Source organism: Aspergillus alliaceus (assembly GCF_009176365.1).
Source record: "Aspergillus alliaceus strain CBS 536.65 unplaced genomic scaffold BDW43scaffold_10, whole genome shotgun sequence".
Classification (NCBI taxonomy): Eukaryota; Fungi; Ascomycota; class Eurotiomycetes; order Eurotiales; family Aspergillaceae; genus Aspergillus; species Aspergillus alliaceus.
This window is the reverse complement of record NW_022474693.1, coordinates 531,490-550,382: the sequence shown is the minus strand read 5'-3', so window position 1 is coordinate 550,382 and position 18,893 is coordinate 531,490. Positions and strand designations below refer to the sequence as shown.

At 47.3% G+C, this 18,893-nt stretch overlaps 4 protein-coding genes across 4 annotated transcripts; 2 read left to right on the top strand and 2 right to left on the bottom strand.

Annotated features, from left to right (window-relative positions):
- Positions 1 to 367: 367 nt before the first annotated feature.
- Positions 368 to 894, top strand: BDW43DRAFT_308823 (uncharacterized protein; the record flags this gene model as incomplete). Its single annotated transcript, XM_032046577.1, has 2 exons — positions 368 to 396; positions 642 to 894. 2 exons carry the CDS (start codon positions 368 to 370, stop codon positions 892 to 894), a joined length of 282 nt encoding a protein of 93 aa, XP_031902856.1.
- A 6,367-nt stretch (positions 895 to 7,261) lies between these two features.
- On the bottom strand, positions 7,262 to 12,893 carry BDW43DRAFT_268861 (ATP-binding cassette glutathione S-conjugate transporter YCF1). The gene is made up of 9 exons (XM_032041172.1): positions 12,397 to 12,893; positions 11,854 to 12,337; positions 8,980 to 11,793; positions 8,822 to 8,925; positions 8,725 to 8,770; positions 7,887 to 8,671; positions 7,678 to 7,832; positions 7,371 to 7,611; positions 7,262 to 7,284 (listed from the first exon to the last, which is right to left on the bottom strand). Exons 2-8 carry the CDS (start codon positions 12,145 to 12,147, stop codon positions 7,463 to 7,465), a joined length of 4,347 nt encoding a protein of 1,448 aa, XP_031902855.1. The 5' UTR covers positions 12,148 to 12,337; positions 12,397 to 12,893; the 3' UTR covers positions 7,262 to 7,284; positions 7,371 to 7,462.
- Positions 12,894 to 14,099: 1,206 nt separating this feature from the next.
- On the top strand, positions 14,100 to 16,466 carry BDW43DRAFT_268857 (putative C2H2 finger and ankyrin domain protein). The gene is made up of 2 exons (XM_032041171.1): positions 14,100 to 14,262; positions 14,346 to 16,466. The coding sequence occupies exons 1-2, from the start codon at positions 14,211 to 14,213 to the stop codon at positions 16,214 to 16,216; spliced, it is 1,923 nt and encodes a 640-aa protein (XP_031902854.1). The 5' UTR covers positions 14,100 to 14,210; the 3' UTR covers positions 16,217 to 16,466.
- Positions 16,467 to 16,606: 140 nt separating this feature from the next.
- On the bottom strand, positions 16,607 to 17,561 carry BDW43DRAFT_308820 (uncharacterized protein; the record flags this gene model as incomplete). The annotated part of the gene is made up of 5 exons (XM_032046576.1): positions 16,607 to 16,761; positions 16,825 to 16,902; positions 16,956 to 17,033; positions 17,200 to 17,252; positions 17,314 to 17,561. 5 exons carry the CDS (start codon positions 17,559 to 17,561, stop codon positions 16,607 to 16,609), a joined length of 612 nt encoding a protein of 203 aa, XP_031902853.1.
- Positions 17,562 to 18,893: the final 1,332 nt, after the last annotated feature.

Genomic DNA, 18,893 nt, shown 5'->3' with positions numbered 1-18,893 from the left:
GAGAATAAAGATCACTCTCTGCGGAGCTTGTAGAGATCATTGAACTCCGGAGTTCAAAGGCGGATTTCTTTTCCTGCCTTGTGGGGCAACGGAAATTAAAAGCAGAGTAGTGAGGACCTCAGCAGCTCAGCTTCATCTTACCTACATACAGACAATAATAATGGCATTCTGTCGCCCATAATGTGGATCATGACCTGCTGCCATGCATGAGCATTCTGCAGAAATGGCAGCATCGAATACATTGATGAGTTGCGTCATAGATGGGGCGAAGTGAAGACCGGCTTTTGGGAGAGAATGGGACTGAGGGAAATCCCCGGGAGCTTGTCAGGAACAGGATCCGATTCAAGATTGCTCTCCTGCACCAAAAATGGCTGGGAAAAGGACGGGGGTGCAGAAGTAAGAAAAAGGGTACTGTACAGAGTATAACTTAGCGCTTTCTCGTATTAGGGGCAGAAAATTGTCCTTTGAAATCAGCTAGGTAGTGTTAGCTCTGACTGAGGGTCAAAACCTCAGTAGTAACCCCGCCCAGGATACTATCGTACTTTTTGCACTTATGCCAATCCTTTTGCTGACTTCGGGTCAGTGCTAACCCCCTAAGAGCGAAAGGGCTAAAAAGGGCTGAAAGCCCTAAACGCGATTAGGAGACAGCCTAAGACACCCCAGAGCGGGCCGAAAGACTGGCACCCGTCCATAGACTCCAAACTATCAGGTCCATCTGCTACAAGCGGGGCGGCGCCGCGGCCCGGGGAGAACGGAAGGACCGTTTTGTCATCAAAAAGCAAGGTTCACGATCGTCCTGTCCAAGAGTGTCACCCAAAGTTCCAGACCCCCCGCTGGCGTGCAACCACCGCCATGCCCATGTCGTACTCCGATCCCAGATCACACCCCCTCTGATTGGTCAATGGCTTCGCATCTCTCCCGACAGGCAAGAACCGATCTGACTTCCTGGGATTACGTTGGTCCTCCTAGAGCATCCATGTCCGGGGACCACTCCGAACCCTTCAGGTACAAAAGTACACCGAGATCCTCCTGTCTCATCTCCTCATCTCCCCTGTATTTCCCATTCCCTGGGGCTGACGCCTCCCAGGGACAACGGGCCAAGGGCCAGGTTGATGGGTTAGGGATCCTTGCAAGTTGAAAATTAGCTTGATCCTCTCGGCGCCATCTTTACCGTCCATACGGAGTTCATTCGTAGCTTTTGACGGGCGCTACGAGACATGACAGTTAACTCCTTCACAGTATCTTAATCATCCGCGGAGGATTTCATTTAGATCTCCTTTTGAGCTTACGTGGGCCTCCGGAGTCGCTCGTTGTTTGTGTACGGGGTATATCCAGGAAAAGTCGAGAATGGACTAATTACTGCCGTACTTTTTTCAGTTCAAAACCTCAACAGAGATTCAACAGCAGGATAGCCCTCGCACCCCGTTTCCTCTTCGGGAATGTCATTTGACCGTGCATCGGATTATCCAGGGATTTGTCATCTGCGTGTTGAACTATAGCAAGTGCATTACCTGATCATTAAATGCTATTTTCAAGACGCTCCAACCCGCGATAAGTAGCGCTTGCCGCGAATTCTACAAATAGAAGCGGCACGCGAATCTATTCCTCCCACTGCGTCAGACCAATAAACACTGCTGCCGGATGTCTCTTCCCATTTTCCGTATATTGTGTAAATGAATACACATCCACGACCATGGATTAAGTGAATAGATCCATCCCGGTCGGCCCGAGCCTCTGCAGGACTTTGCATGCAGCGATGGCTACTATGGGTAAGTGTGCATGTTGTACGACACTCCACCTGCACATACGATATGATGGGTATACCGACTGGGTGAGATACAGCAGTTTAGATAATCAATTCTCCGATGGATGTTGCTATTTGGAAGAATGCGAAGATAGTTCGTGGGGTAGAAGAACATCCCTACTAGCGCAAAGCAAGCATCAGGGTTTCCATCGCTTCTAAAAATGATACTTCCAAACAATGTTCCATGATATTTGCAGCTTACGATTGGTTCCGGCGGGGGACAAGGTAGTTAGAGAGGAGTTGTAGCTGGAGGCTGGATACTACCAGTATGTTATTCTTCGATCCTTCTTGATGTAACATCGGCGAGTCAACCTATTCATGTAAGTAAAAAAAAAAAAAAAAAAAAAAAAAAAAAAAAAAAAAAAAAAAAAAAAAACCAAAGAAAGAAAGTAAAAAAAAAGCGAACTATGGAGCTGCCTCCCAATGTTGCTCGAACCACAGCGTGTCCGAGTCCCAAGTATCGAAAGAACCATAGAACCAGTCTTTATGGTTCACGCAACTTCCGCAGAGCCTTTCCCCGGTAAACCCAGTTGTGTCCTCAATGCGTCCGTGAGCTTGACAAGTCCAAAAATGTCTGTAAGAGCTCATATCAATGGGGAACCGATAGAGTTCCGGCGATCTACCAAACCTGCGAGTCACTCGATTTGGGTTACAGGACCTCTCCCCATGTGTTATCGCAAGAGTAAAGTTTGAATTTGACTACATCGCTCTATCCGTAAATTGCCTTCAGTAAGGGCAGTAAGGGAGAGGAAAGAAAACTTCCGTTTCGAAAATAATTTTAAGTGTGTAGTTTATCATCGGTAGAGTTTCGCGGTCAGACACACTGAATTCCCACCCACTGCCGAGATCGCTCGAAAAGTCTGCAGCCATGCGTTAGCTCCGAACCTATCTTACTCGAAACATCCCTGTCTTGCGCTTATGACTGGCGCAGGACAATAGCATGGCTTAACCGGGTTGTGGATCTCGCATGCACTGGCAGTTCCGCTGCCATGGAAGTCTTCCCATAGCACATGATTCAGTCGAGCGTGATTTGCTCGTCAAGTGTTCGCTAAACCGACTCAGGTCTGTGGACCACGAAGCTGGGCCTTTGATTGGTCCCAGAGATTATTATAGAGTAGGGATGTTCCATGTATTTGGAATGTTGATCTTATGATATCAGATTTTCTTTTTTCCTTTTCGGAGTTGTGATGACGGCAATCAGAGGGCTGTTTTCACCTAGTATAGTACTTTGTTCGATTTCTTAGGAGAATTCTATATTTCTTTCCATCTTATTTTTATTTTATTTTTTTTATCCCTTTTTGGAATCATCGCATTCGTTTTTCCTTGCTTTTTCCGTCAACGTACTTTAGTCTCGTCTTATTCCCACCCTCCCCGCCAATCTCCCCACACTCGACCGAATATCCCCTTCGTAGCCCTGCTTTCATCTTGAGCCATGAAACTGACGTCTATACTCAATAGTCACGTTTACTCTCCTGGAAAATATTTCCACTTCGCCCTCCACGAGCATCATGACGATCTACACTGCGCTGCATGATCTGCACAGAAGGAATAATTAATCTAGTGATGTAGCTAGGCGTTGCTCAGAGGTATACCTACACCTTTGCCTTCTGAATCATTTACGGCCCATCGTCATCTTGACTCTGTATTCAAGTCCAGAGACTAGCCTGACGGTGTTCAACAACGGTAGACGTTTCCCGTCGGAGAATATAGTACAGTGTGCTCAAACCCCTCCCCCTGCCACTAAAATATACTTTTGAACTACTGTAAGAATACACCAAATATATATATATTTATTTTTTAAAAAAAAATAAAAATAAAAAATAAAGAAAAACATTCCTAGCGCCAGCAAATGGAAAAAGAAAAAGAAGGAATTGGAAAAAAAAAGGGACAAGGAATGTGGAAAAAGAAAAGTGGCCGGTAAGGCACATTGACAGGTCAACGTTCTAACGACTTTTCCAACGGAATCTACGTAAGTAAGTGTGTACTATGTATATCAGAGATGATGAAATGTGTTTCAGTTTCAGGATCTCTGGGACCCAGTTTCGTTCTTCGTGGCTATTTGTCTATCTATCTATTGATCTAGTGTCGGCTAGGGTATGTACGATAGAGTTTTGATTTTCTTTATTTCTTTCTTTGCGTCTTTGGATTTGAAATAATATTTGAGGTCTTGTGAGATCTTTCCCCGTTCGCCCAAAGTACCGTGCATATGGAAGGTTCTGTTCGGTTCAATAGTTGAGGATTTGCAATGTTGGGGGACGGAGATATTTCTAAACTGAGTCAGAGGATGTTGGGGCGGCGATTGGTTCGGGATCTGCACGGGTACCGGGGGTTGCCCTTTAATTGGAAACTCTTCTTTTTCTGCACCCTTGTTGATTAGTACTATTAGTTGATATTGTGGTTGTGTTGTTTTGGATGCTGGTTATTTATGTGAGACGGTTGGGGCGGTTTCTGGTTAGAATATGCTTATATCATTGCCGAGGTTTCAACTATAATAATAGTAATAGTAATATTATAATAGAATATGAAGGACTTCTACAGATGGGAACTGAAGGTCGAGTAAGCAAACTAAGTGCTAAGAAGAGGAATGACCAGGGTTGGCCTTAACCAATCAATCCAGGCGTTTAGAACATGGCCATAACAACCCAAGCCACATCCCCCCTCCAAAAGTTAATCTCAAACAAGACACTTCCATCGTGGCTGAAATGCACCATCCATGTCAACTCCCACTGCAGAGCTCCACTGCGGTGCGGCTGGACAAATAGTCCTCGGCCAGCTGTTCAAGACCCATTAAACTAATGTGGGTTAGAATGGGGAATCTTCGACGTTGGTTCTACCTGTACCAAAGAGTAAAGCCGTCGCTGGAGTTGACATACTCGAGTGGCTCTTGCGAACTTCTTCCTCAGGCAAGGCCGTCCCTGCAGCCGCATGATGATTGATCGACTGAACTATCAGAATCTAGAGGAGGTAAAAAGGCCCACACTGGGCCTGACGCAAGGAACTGGTCAATGTCGTTTATTTGAATAACTATCTGGTGGGCGGACAGGGGACCGCGATCTCGTTATGACGAAACGGCCTGAGCGTTTTCTATCATGCTGACTGCTTACTTGATATCTGTTATATCTGTTTACTGATTCAACTCTTCTCTGACTGTATGCAGGTCCGCGTAAAAGTTGTAGGGGTGGTTGGTCGTTAGTATTAATACATATACAGTGATAAACACATCCAACCAATCAATCACCCGCCAAAAGGAACTAACTCCATTGTACTTCTACAGATTAACTAACAAACAGTCTCGATCTAAACAACCGATCTACCCGCCTCAACCCAAAATCGAAATCACCACCAAAACCTATCTATCTCCATATCAAAACCCGAACACAAGAAAATAAGAAGAACATAGACATAATAAAGAGCAGATCGCCTCCGCCCAAATCTCCCCATCTCCGAATATACAAACCCCAAACACCGCCGGAGATCTCTGCCAACCAACCAAAGACAGGGGTCAATCGCACAGCTCCATTATCGGATCCCACGATGGGACGCCCCAAGACTGCACGAAGCTGAAAATAGCCAGCCCGAGTGGATAGAATACCCACGACACGACGGCACTGAAGAACTCAAAAGGCCCGTCCTCTGACCCGATTACCAGGTCGTCCTGGAACGGGATATGCAGGATCGATTTCCGTCTGGTTTAGTCTGATCCCAGTGTCTGTTGGTGGGTTAACTTCTTTAGTTCGGGTTTTGCGATTGGGGGGTTTTTTGGTGGTTTCTGTATGGTTCTATTATGTTGTGGTGAGCGAGTTAGCGGCTTTTTTGGGGGGGGGGGGGAACTTGGGGTTCCCACATCCCCACACTCTACCTAGAGATCTGTCCTACCTTCGGTAGACAAAGAAAAACAATAGAAATAAATAAAATACAGAATGTGGTCGTATCGAGTCTATTATGTCGTGCTGAGATTTAGTGAGATTTAGCTTGGATGAGTGAATCTGGATCCTATGACGATAAAAAGACCCACGGACCATGACTATACTGTATGTATACTGACTGTATGTATGCATTCCATATGCCATAGTTAAGTGACGATGTGTAATTTTTTTGCCAGTACTTTCGAATTTTGATCTTCGGAAGTATGCCGGCCCATGCCAGTACTACCCCTCCATTCAGCTTTCATTTCTCCTTGTTTCCCCTCTCTGTCTGCCTCGATCTCCGTGCCTCTCCATCTTTCTTTCTTTCTTTCTTCTGTCGTCACGCACACGCCACGCGAGATAGCCTCACGATCATCGGTGATTATTGAAATTAGCGAAGCCTCATGATAGAGCCACCACGCAAGGAGGTGAACTCTATCCGCCATGCGTACTATGAAAAGATGCTAATATTAATATTTCTAATATAATGCGATCGAAAACGACGTAACTCAATGCTATCCATCTATCTATGGATTTTAAAAGAACTGAGAAATGGCTGGCAGGCGGTTAGATCCCTCGAAGTCAAAAATTCCCGGGCCAAATAATGGGGACTCTCGGCCGGGGGTTTATTTGATAAGACAGAGTAGGGGGATAATTAAGGGACATTGAAATGTTGCCGAGTTCGATATTCGAACCATAATAAATCAAATCGGGTGGTTCCGACTACTGCATTTCACCCAGAGTATATGTATGGCAGTATGCAGAGAGTGACTGCAGTGACTTAACAGGGGATCCCCTACACCGCTATTGTTGACACATCGGTTTTTTTTGGCTTTTGTGAATATTGTTTGGCTTGGTTTTCTCTAATTATTTCCACTTGAACAGTTGCTCGCAATTACAGTCATGTGTTGGCTATGTGCAGTAACTTTTCGTTTCAATAAGCGAAGTATATAGACATCCAGAGAAAGAAGGCAACCAGAAATTAATTAAATAAACTCCTTCCGACGCCATGGGTACGAAAGCGATCATCGTCCCGTACTTTTGGTTCCTCGTCTAAAAAAGAGAACGTCTGATTCTCGGAGCTCGTATACCAAACCATCGATCCTTCCAAAACAACCCCTCTTCCGTGCGCACAGACGCTTTATGGATCGTCTAAATGTTGGTGTATGCAAGTTCAGCCAACATGGAATCCTCACCTGGTCTCCGACTAAAGATCCAGATTCGAGCGGTTGGCCCCGAGACCGTAGAAGCGCCTCTCTCACATTTGCCCCAGCCACTCACATGCCTCCTTCGCTTGGAGGGGGGGGGGGGAACCCTGATTTACTGTACGATGGCAAGACCTTCGTTATCAAGTAGACCTGCCTCCTTGACCAGTTCGTAGAATTTACCGCCACGCTTAATCAGTTCAGCAGGCGTGTCAAATTCGGCCACTCGGCCCTTGTCCAACACGACGATTCGGTCAGAATCAATGATTGTGTTGATGCGATGCGCAATGGTGATAATAGTGCGGTCCTGGAAGATACTACTGCGCAAGGTGCGTTGCAGTAATGCATCCGTTTCCACATCCACAGCCGCCTAAAGTGGCCGTCAGTAAATAATAATAAAATCGAGCAAAAGGCGGTAGAGGCGGAAAAAACGGTGTAGTAAAATTGGCCACTTACTGTCGCTTCATCAAGAACCAGGATATTGCTAGGCGTCAACAACGCTCGTGCTAGAGACACCAGCTGACGCTGGCCTTGACTCAGATTGGCTCCTATGATGCCATGTTAGCCCAGCCGTAGGGAAGTCCAACGTCACGCTGATGCAAGCGAGACAGGCGGCCAAATTCCTTACCTCCTTCTTGAATTCGGGCATCCAGCTGGCCGTCCATGCTAGCAACGTGATCTTTCAGTCGTGCATGTTCTGCAGGTTAACAGGTTAGTCAACCATTCACTTTCTCCCATATGCAAAGAGTTGAGCCCAACGTACCAAGCACACTCCACAGCTCTGTGTCATCATGCGCATGACGAGGGTCCAGGTTGTCCCGTACGGTACCCTCGAACATGGCCGGGTCTTGAGGAATGATGGCAAGGCGGCCTCGCAAGTCAAACAAACCAATAGTAGATATATTTAGCCCATCGATGCTAGAAACCAAGTTAGCGCAGCGCCAGTATGAACTGTCGGGCAGCAGGACTCACCTAATATTGCCACGATCTGGCTCGATGATGCGGAAGAGCGCCAGAGTAAGGGAACTCTTTCCTGCACCCGTGCGGCCAACAACGCCAATCTTTTCGTGAGGTTTGATATCAAGATTGATATCCTTGAGTACAAGGTCAAGCCCAGGACGGTATCGTGTGCTGTAGTTTTTGAAAGACACCGCGCCTTGCGCCGGCCAGCCAATAGCTGGGCGGTGCTTGAATATCACCTCAGGCGCCTCACTTGGTAGGTTAGCGTACTCCAGAACACGTTCCACGGACACGATGTTGGTCTCGACCTCGACCGTCTGGCGGACAATCCAGTTCAGAGACTGGGTAATTTGAAGGGCGTAAGACATGGCCAAACCGACCATTCCCGCTGAAATATGGCTGCCAGTGGCGACGGAGATAATAGAAAGCGCAGCAGAGGACAAAATAATGACAGAACCAATGAATTCGAGGCGAACTGCCAACCACCTGTTCGCGCTAATGGAAGGGAAGTAGGCGCGAAGGTTTTCATCCATGCGCCACTCGTTTTCAAGGGTAAATCTGTTTTCTTGTTTATAGGCGCGGATAGTCGAGATGCCTCCAAGGGATTCTTGGAAGTGAGCAAAAATGGGGCTGCGTGTGACACTGTCCAAGCGCTTCAACTCTCGAGATGTCCGTAGGTAGTACTTTTGATAACTAAGATAGATGTAGCCCAAGGGTACAATCAAGAGGATGAATGCAGGCGTTGACGATGAGATAACACCCATCGTGAACAATGCTTTCGCAGTGTTCCCAAACAACTGGAATCAAATTAGCGCCAAGTTGCAATTAGAAGGATACGAGGCTGGTATACCATATTAAATGTGCGAGCAAGGACTTCATCAATACGATATACATCACTAAACAACATCTGTCAGTTCCGTCGACTCACGTCAATCACATAAACTCACCTTGAAAACCTATTGAGGATTCTTCCTGATGGCGTGGTTTCAAAAAAGCTCATAGGAGAACGGAAGATTGCGAATGCCATCCGCTCGTGTAGTTTCCGAGATGCCTGTCAATGTTTACATTAGTATAGCCACGGTCAGATAGTTAGAAGCAGACGTACTTCAATTGAGCAGAAAATCCATAAAATGAGATTCTGAACAATAACCAAGAGAGAAGATCCCAGCCCGAGAGCTAGGTAGATCCCGATAAATTTGCCAACCTTGGGATTTGCTTGCCTTTCGCTCCCCTCTGACCAATATTTCAGCCAGTAGCTGCCAGCGACCTGAGCTGTCTGAGAACCCAAAAGTGCGACAAGATAGAAACAGACGGCGATGACGTTGCTGTCCTTGGCATATTCTCCGTACACACTCCATTTGACCTTACCTTGCTGCGAGGTTTCCTGAGTTTGCTTGCTCTTCAGAACATTCTCTTCGTCTCCGAGTTTGCGCCTGGGGCCTTTCCAGCTAACGGTGCTGGCGCGTCGCAAAGTCACAGTGCTTGATCTCCGATGAGCGCCAGATCTGATGGGAAGAAGCGAACCAATTTGCTGTTCGGCTTCGTCTGTATCCGAAAGTTCATCGGACTCTACGTTGTCAATTATCGTAGTAGAGTCTGAGCTTTCGGGGCTAGCAAGACCGTTTTCGCTTGAGCTTTCATCGTCCGAGTCGTTCATAGAGGTGCGGATAAGATTAGCAACTTCTCCCTTCATAGCCAATAACTGCTCATAGGTGCCCTTTTCAACCAACGTCCTGTCTCGTAGCAATCCGATAAAATCTGCCTCCTTCAGGACGGGGATAGCATTGGTTGCTAGGATCCGAGTCTTGCTGCTGAGAAGCCCATTTGATCCAAGAACTCTGTTGATAAGATGCCGTCCCACATGCTGATCAACTGCTGACAACACGTCGTCCAGGAGGTAGATATCGGCACGAGCATAGACGGCTCTAGCCAAAGTTAACCGAGCCTTTTGTCCTCCGGAGAGCGAGATTCCTCTCTCTCCAACCTCAGTCTGGTCCCCGTCCGGCAGGTTCTTGAAGTCGTCTAGCAGAGCGCATGCTTCAACTGTAAGCTCATAAAAGTCGGGGTCCCACCGATGCCCAAAAATAATATTCTCTCGAACACTAGCATTCATCACCCAAGGTGACTGTGCGACATATGCGATACGGCCACGAATAACGACCTCTCCCTCCGTTCTCCACAGGTCTCCCAGAAGTGAATGGAGAAGAGAGGATTTGCCAGCGCCAACGCGGCCTACTATGCAGCTGAGTTCGCCCTTGCGAGCACTGAAATTAATGTTCTCCACGACGTGAGCGCCATCGTACCTGTTCCAGGTGAACGATGCGTCACGGATACGCACAGACTCATCGCCGACATGAGACACAGGGTCCTCGTGCTTAACTGCATTAGTTTGTAGTTCTTCCGCGGTGAAATAATCGGTCAAGCGCTTGACAGCCACCGAAGCTTCGATGATTGATGTGATGACCATGGGCAAGATGGCAAGTGGGAAAGTGAGAAGGTTGAAAAGCGTCAAAGCTGGAAACACAACTGATGTCGTCAAAGGCCGAGGGTCCGTTAAGGCATAAACGGTAAACGTAGAGCAGGAGACAAGGAAGGGAGTAGACTGCCATGTGAAGTTTGCCACAGACTGTGTCGCTCCAATTTTGCGAAGGGTGTTCAATTCCAAGTCGTTACGAATGTGACTCAGCTTATTCATAAAGGCGGTGTTCCAGGCATAAAGTTTGATACTCTTGATGTTGTTCAAAATTTCGGTCATCAGCCTGGACCTCGAGTCCTTATTCTTCATCTGGACGAGTTGTAGCTTTTTCATCATACGAGCAATCACACCATTCAAGGGGATCATAAGAATCATGACACCGATACCCGCAAACATGCTCACACCAACGAGCTGGTAGAGCGACAGCATGCAAAGGGTGATTTGAAAGGGCGCGGACCAGAGTTGCGTGCCAAATTGGGTGAGATCAGCCAAGCGCTGTTGGTCCACAGCCATATGATTGACGATATCGCCAGTGGTCTTTGCCGAACGGCCCTCGCTTGAAAGTCGAAGCGACTTGGAATAGATCATGGCCGTCAGAGAAGATTTCACGCGCATACCAGTGTCAAAGGCTCGCTGGAAGTACTGATGGAGGCACATAGTCTGCGATACTGAGACAAGGAACATTGCCAAGGCAATAGCAACACCTCTTATAACTGGCTGGGGGTCGTCGGTTTCATACGACTTGATGAACTCAATCAAAACGCGCAGAAGCTGAGGCTGGACAAAGGAGAGCACGTCGCTTCCACACTTAATGATCGCACCTCGGATATACGGACGACCAAAGGACTTGAACAGTGCTAGCCACAAGGATGGTTTGCTCTTTTGCAGTTCCTGTTCCCAATTTTCCGCCAAGGCCTCCCCAGTGACACGAGTAGTATCACGGTGCCGGAGGTTCCAGAGGTCATCTTTGGTCAAATAGTTATTATAGCCAAACTTCATCATCGGCGTCATCCAGCCGAAGGTGAGCACCGAGAAAATGTCCGCATACTCATAAGGACACTCATCTTCGTCGCCCAGTGCGTCGTAGGCACTCTGCTTTTTGGGCACAAGGTATTCCAATCCAAACTCCAGTAGCGCGAGCCCCAGGCTTATGTTGAAACAAACGAAGTATGGGAGGTTATCTTCATAGGTCCGTCTTGCAACAAGCGACCGCAATTTAATTCCGTATGCGATGGAAAAGAAAAGCCAGTAGAAGAGCACAACACCGTTGGGTTGCCTACTCCGCCAATGCTCATAGTATTGGACTGTGAATATCACACAAAGAGAAGCAAACACAAAGATCGTACTCCAAAACTGAACGTCAGCCAACCAGGTATTTGCAAAAGCTTCGACTTGAATCGCTGCCTGAAGAGCCGTGGTAAAGATCAAAGCAGATAGCACGATCTGATTCAAACGTGAAGTTAGCCCTGGATTAAATGTACTCATGAGGATTTTGAAACCAACCAGCTTAGTGTAAAAATGCCAGTTCTTCGACACCGGCTGGGGGATTCGTCTTTTGAGCAGAAACCAGATGGCACCTGCTCCCATGATTATGCCCCATAGTGCGACAATAGCCACTCCAACGTCTAGAAAGCAGGGCGTCATGTCGAATCTGAATTTGCTTAAAGGCCCCCATCCTTCGACGTCGCTACAGAAGGGCTCCAGTTTGGGTGGTTGGAATGCTGACTTCGGGGTTGACGACGCCAGTGATCCCGGGGCAGAATCCCCGAGGATCACCTGGGAATTGTCATCTAGCATGTTTTAACCCCAGCTACAGGATCCCTGTTCCTTTCAACCCACGAGAAGGAAGGAAGCGGGAGTCAGAGGGAACTCCTGGGGCGCTTTCTCACAAATAATGGACGCGATTGCGGGAGGGGAGGAGGAACTTTCTGATCAAGGATGATAAACTGCCAGTCCTCTGCAAGCTGCTTACTAAATGGACGGCCTACTAATACTAGGTAAGCTTCGGTACACGATAGGGGCGATGCTGAATTCCGCCTAGCTTACCTAACTAGTATTTCTTTTCCTATGACGATTGTAACCTAGTCATTGGGGTGGGATTCCAATCGAGGTGAAAAGATTTTCTAACTTGATGCTCCGCTCCCTTGCGTATTTTCTTTTCCCGTCCTCAACTACACGCGAACGGCCATCTGACTGTGCTTATGACATAATCCGGATGATTTAGTTCCATGTCTTGGCGTCTCCCAAGCTTCTTTTTATGCGTCATAAAAGTTGACCCGAGAAATCTCTGAGTCAACGATTCTAGAACGCTACCTCGTTGGCCAGTAATTCCGGGGTAACATTCTCAGTTCGGACATGAAATCCTCGGACAAGAAACGAATACGAAGGGGCCACAAACAAACATCAAATAAGTAAGCAAGCAATCCAATGACCGGCTAGTCCGTAAGCGGAAAAGAGCAATCAATCCCGAGTCCATAGAGCGTTCGGAGTTAATTACTACATATAAAATAGCATTGTAGTCTACATGAAGCTGCGAGAATGAAGAGCCTATAAATAGTTGCGAATCGCAAGCCTAATCGATTCAAACACTCTATACTATCTTCTATTGTACTATGGCGTTCCCTCAAATACCTAGACCCGATGATTGATCTAGCTGCTTTTGTCTGGGAACAATATATATATATATCACGGGCGCGTCATCGTCTCTACCTAGTCTAGCACATCGTTCACGCACGGACAAGCTATACCTACATAGACTAAAAGCTTCCTACTCTTCTACATACAGCACTCCCGCTTTCTCAAGGAATATCAAGGTATTCCAATTTGTTCAGGTTTCCGTCGCAGTTGGTTGGTTGGCTGCTTTGCATGCGGTGCCCAAAAACCGTCCAGCAAAAGCTCACGCCTACATATTTTACTCGTAAAAGCCGCCGAGAGTCCGTGCGACGTACTGCACCCCAGAAACTATATCTACATCGAGTTTTGTAAAGCGAAGCACATCAGAGCTAATGTGTGGATTTACTACCTATCACCTAGTACTTACAAACCCGGACTAGCCTGAAAGGGTGCGCGCTGCTGACTGCATTGCCTCGAAGGGTGTGCAAATCCTTTCCGTCTTATCGCGAAGATACTATCAGCCCAATGCTGAATGTGTTTCTCCGTGCCATACTTTAACTGGATACACACTCCCCTGCGAGAGGCCAGCGCGACCTGATATTGGTATGGTCCTTGCTTTGATGTGATTTGATAAGAAGCGCTGTGATTGGTGTATCAATGCATTTATTCCGCGCAGTCTGGACCCCGAGGCTACATTACGATACGCTAAGGGCCAAAAAAAAAGAATAAAATTAATATAAGATAGATGAGTAATACAATGAAAAGAATAAAGTGTTGCATTAAATCCATGTCAATATAGAACAGGTCATCCTGGCCACATTAAGATGAAAAAGTGGAACAATTTTAAAACCAACATGTTTATAAGTGATTTGTAAGTAAATCAGAATTCTATGAAGTCAGCTATTCAATCATGGACCCATCTAGGCGTGGCTATATAATCGATAAAATGTAGCTAATAGCCGAAGCGATCAAGTAAATAACATTTAGTAGTACTCGAATTGAGTCACAGTGATTCAGTTTGAGTCAAAAAGAGACTTGCGGAGCGAAAAGTTACGTCATCCAAATGGCTGCAGAGTCAACTAAAACAATTTTAACAGAATAGACGGAGGAGTACATTTATTTAGTATTTAAACATTCTGCACTCCGCGCGTGCCTTAAAAGGCGGTAAAGTGCTAGAACAAGAGGGGCATTGATTCTGCCATCGCATTGCACTCTTTGCCATTCCATCGCCTGTGACGAGCGTCAAGATGGTCACGGAATCTCACATTGCGGAGGAGCTCCTAAAGAGGTCCTTATATGGTTAGTGCCTCTTCCAGTCTTGCTTTATGCAGCTGATTTCGTTTCTATTTGCATCCAATCTCCGTCACTGACCCTCAATATAGTGTACGATCTTCCACAGGAATTACTCGTAACGCTAAGCACTAAAAGCGAGGATCACACTATAACCACCCCAGATAACGAAGTGATTACTCCTGAAAGGTCCGAAGAGATCACGCAAGGATATGCGATCGCAACTTCTACATCTTGCGCTCTCTGCAACGTGTCTTTCTTAAATGTCCAAGGACAGCGGGATCATGTCCGGTCGGATCACCATCGGTACAATCTTAAGGCCCAGCTTCGAGGAAATGCCACTCTGAGCGAGGTTCAATTCAACAACGCAGTTGGTGAAATGGATGAATCGATTTCTGGATCCGAGTCATCATCGGAGGAGGACGAAGACAATGCAGGGCAGCTCACGGCTTTGTTGAAAAGGCAAGCGAAGATATCGCAACCAGCCGAAGGGGAAGATGGGCCGCCAAAGAAAAGCACCGGAAAGCATCCTTTATTCTGGTTCTCGAGCTCCCTCCTCCCTTCCAACACATCGTTAGGTGTCTATAGGGCTATATTTTCAGATGCCGAACAGGAAGAACCTAGATACCTGGTTGATTCTCTACGGAAGAAGCAACTACCCCCGGTTATCGCCCAGCAAAATAATGGACAGGCCCAAGGTGCTTCCACATCACCAAGCCCACACGTGTTTATGTGTATGATCGGTGGTGGACACTTTGCGGCAATGCTCGTTTCGCTCGCACCTGAAATTCACCGAAAACAAGGAGGCGTCGAAGAAAGGCAGGCCCGAGTGATTGCGCATAAATCCTTTCATCGTTATACTACTAGACGAAAACAGGGTGGATCCCAATCTGCTAGCGACGCTGCTAGGGGAGCCGCGCATTCAGCTGGTTCTAGTCTAAGACGATACAACGAGGCTGCCTTGGAAAAGGAGATCCGAGAGCTGTTATCAGACTGGAAGAAATTGATTGACGATGCTCAGTTACTATTCGTTAGGGCTACAGGAAGTACAAACCGGCGGATTCTGTTCGGCCAGTACGATGGCCAGGTTCTAAAACAGAACGACCCCAGGCTGCGAGGTTTTCCCTTCAGCACGCGCCGGGCTACTCAAGGAGAGCTTATGAGGTGCTTCAAAGAACTTACTCGCGTAAAAGTGAGTCAGATAGATGAAGCTGCTCTTGCAGCAGCTGAGGCCAAACAACGAGAAGAAGCAACAAAGCCATCTACTCCACGGCCTCAACAGCAGAGGCCAAAAGTATCTAAGGAAGAGGAAGAAGCCATGCTTCACACAACCCAAATACAGGCCCTCATCCGTCGCTCAAAAATCCCAGCCCTAACGTCCTACCTCTCTAAGAACTCGATCCCCGCCTCCTTTACATTCCGGCCCTCTGATTCTCAACAGAACTTCCGCTGCCCCACTGCTCTTCATCTCGCTTCAAACCTCAATTCGCCGGCGATGGTTTCAGCTCTTCTCACCAAAATGGAGGCAGACCCGACGGCCATGAATGGCGAAGGAAAAACGCCTTTTGAGCTTGCAGGTGATCGGGCTACCCGTGATGCCTTCCGCGTTGCCCGTCACGAACTGGGCGAGTCAAAATGGGACTGGGATGCAGCTAAGGTATCATCGGCAATCTCCAAGACCGAAGTTGATGGAAGAGCGGAAAGGGAAAGGAAAGCTGCAGCAGAAGCAGAGACAAATCGACGTAAAGCCGAATTGGATCGCCTGAAGAAGGAGGACGCCGCCAAAGAAGCTCTACAAGCAAAGAGAGCGGGTGGTAGAGCCCTGGGGTCCGTGGAGAAGACTGCTTCTGAGAAACGGGAGGAAGAAATGCGTGGAATGACACCGGAGATGAGAATGCGATTGGAAAGAGAACGTCGCGCTCGGGCAGCTGAAGAACGTTTTAGGCGGATGCAAGGGAAATAATTGAACGCTTACTGGCTCCAATTTTTGGACAGGCTAAGTGAGACTTTACTCCTTCGATCATGATATATTGCCTCATGCAAGATGACTTGTATACCGATGTCTTATGAATGATAGAGATGAATGAAAGAAAATAGCCATAATCAAATGTATATACTGAAATTCTATGTGAAACACCGCTCTTACTGTTCTATTTTCGCTGAGCGATTATGTGGACAATATGAGTACTAAGGTAAATTATTGCATGAATAAATAGCCATAGCCCCATCTAATGAAAGCCACAGCACCCACCAATGTATGTACATTATATTGAGAGAAGATAGACGGCAGGAGTATACGAAGGAATCCAGACTAAACCCCTTTACTACAGTATATACAGCGCCCTCCCGAGGCCTAGAAAGAGTGCTCATGGATGTTGATGGTGGCCACCTTCCAGGTCTTGCCGTTGTCGGAGGTTGTCAAGCCAGACGAGTCAGCATCGGTGAGGCCGAGGGTATCACGGAAAGTAAGGTCTGCGGAATCTAAGATAATGGTAGTGTCCAGATACTCTGCATGGCTGTTTAGTTATCCGTGCTCAAAACGTCACGTAGATAAGGTAAGGAAGTACTTACGGTGCGCAGCAACAGTGCTCTTGGAGGCATTGTCCTGGGCCTCAACGGCTGTGCCCCAGCCCTGGGCCTGGCCGGAGCCTTCACAGTGTTAGTTGAGAGGGAAACAAAAGAGTAGCAAATCCGGGACCTACTGGTTGAAAGGCTGGAGACGACTTTGCCGTTGATGGCTACAGTCTGGTCGTACTTGCCGGTGCTGTCGTTGTACTTGTCTATATGGCTGGGTTAGCTTCGAAGTTATGAGCGAATAGCGGTGGATAACGTGCAGTGCATGACAAGTTTGTCGCTGGCAGAGGCGGGCACTTGCTTGCCACCCAACTGGGTTCCTGTTTCGGTCAATATCGCGCACTTCTAGGGTTGTTTACTTGGATTCTTTACCTTGAAGAGTGCTTGCCCATGCGCACCATTGACCGGACCTGGCACCGCAGTTCCTGTAAGAAAGTTGATTAGCATTCTAGGTTCTACTCTGTAGTAGACCATCTATGCACTCACGCCGCGGGATCTGAGAAAGACACAGCAAGAGCCTGGATCAGATCTCCACCGCTGGTACCCATCCCCGGCCAAAGTGCGAGACGGTCCTCCTGTGGGCTTGGTGCCTCGGGCAGCACAAGGGTGGTAGTCGCTTCACGAATCCATGACTTGGTAGGACCGAGGGAGAACGCAGGACCGAAAGTGATTTTATCTTGGGCAGTAACCAAGCTGACAAGGGCGAGGGAGGCAAGGCTTCTGAGACCGCGCATTCTTAATTTCGTATCTGCTGTAGAAAGGTTTAGCTTGAGGTCGGGGAGAGAGAATGGTCGGAGAAAGCTGTCATTGAGCCCTTGGACCTGTCTTCCTTAAATGGCGGATGGCATAATCCGAAGAAAGCCCGTAGAAGGGTTTGGATCTACGTAATTTCTCCGTTTGGTCCGTCAATGTGAGTCGGTGGTTTCATTCTTTAATATTATGAAACCCATGGTGGATCAGTAATCCCCGGGCCGTGGTGCAGCTAAGCACCGGTCAGGGGCACACTAGTTTCACTTTGGCAGATGTTGTGATGCGGTTATTCATGCCTTGTCTTAATACTACGTTGTATGATAAATCCACTGGTCCCCAGTGGTTTGAATATAACCCTGATAAGTGGAAGAATTACCTAGAACGTTGGTTAGTGGGTTGTTAATGTAGGGTTATTGCCGTGAAGAGACTAGAGTTGGGTAGGGGTCCCAACGCACATCTTCTCCTTCAGACCAGGTCGTTATTAATATAATTCTTAGACATAATCTGTAGCCTTTCTTCCGCCTATGGAATATTTTCATTCCTTTCATTGCCCTTGAAATTTCTAAGCACGAAGAGACGGTCGAGGTGTCTAGTTTCACTACTTCGTTCTCTGCAGCTGCAGTCTGTCCTTAGACTAGCGCCTCAGATCCCGAAGCACCATATCGACCTAAACTGTCTAGGTAGAGTACAGTATATACTATGGGCACAACAGGGCTAGTCGTGGTGCACCATACCTTAGTTTCGCCTCCGAGCCCGCGGGAATAGCTGGAGGAGCTGGCCCTGTGAATGGGAGGTGCGTTTCTAAGGGAAGTAAACCTCCTGACAGAGGTTAGTAACGGGGGGAGAGATGCGGAAACGGAGCTGGTGTTCAAGGAGATGGAACAGACACCGGTCGAGGAAGAATACGTGTCTGTTACGAGGGTTTAGAATAAAATATTCAAGGAGAGTAAGGCGTTAGAGTAGATGCAGTTTTATGTGAATTTCGAGATGGTGAAAAATGTGCCACGGGCGTGGTTGTTAGACTGATAGGAATATAATGGCCCTGCTGGCTCGAGAGATTTCGACGAGGTGTCTTTGGAGGACCTTTTCAACCGGATACTACTATGTCAGGCCCATGTGTGTAATAAGAAAATCTTCAGTATTCGTTCAGAGCATTGTTTTTTGTGATGCACTTCTCTGTATGCCAGGATAAACATGTCAGAGTTCAAAATGGAGTGTGGCGTCTCGTTTGATACCACGGCAGGTGACCTCCACGAGATCTGATATCTCCCAACATACTTGCATTCCTACGACCCTCACACGCCTCCCTGACAACT

Bases quoted from the DNA above. Each gene is read 5' to 3' on its own strand.
- BDW43DRAFT_268861 (XM_032041172.1), bottom strand. From the start codon at position 12,147: ATGCTAGATGACAATTCCCAGGTGATCCTCGGGGATTCTGCCCCGGGA. The intron at 8,926-8,979 runs GTACGTCTGCTT...AAACATTGACAG, and splicing joins GGATTTTCTGCTCAATTGAA to GCATCTCGGAAACTACACGA. The intron at 7,833-7,886 runs GTGAGTCCTGCT...CTTGGTTTCTAG, and splicing joins CCAGATCGTGGCAATATTAG to CATCGATGGGCTAAATATAT.
- BDW43DRAFT_268857 (XM_032041171.1), top strand. From the start codon at position 14,211: ATGGTCACGGAATCTCACATTGCGGAGGAGCTCCTAAAGAGGTCCTTA. The intron at 14,263-14,345 runs GTTAGTGCCTCT...CCCTCAATATAG, and splicing joins CCTAAAGAGGTCCTTATATG to TGTACGATCTTCCACAGGAA.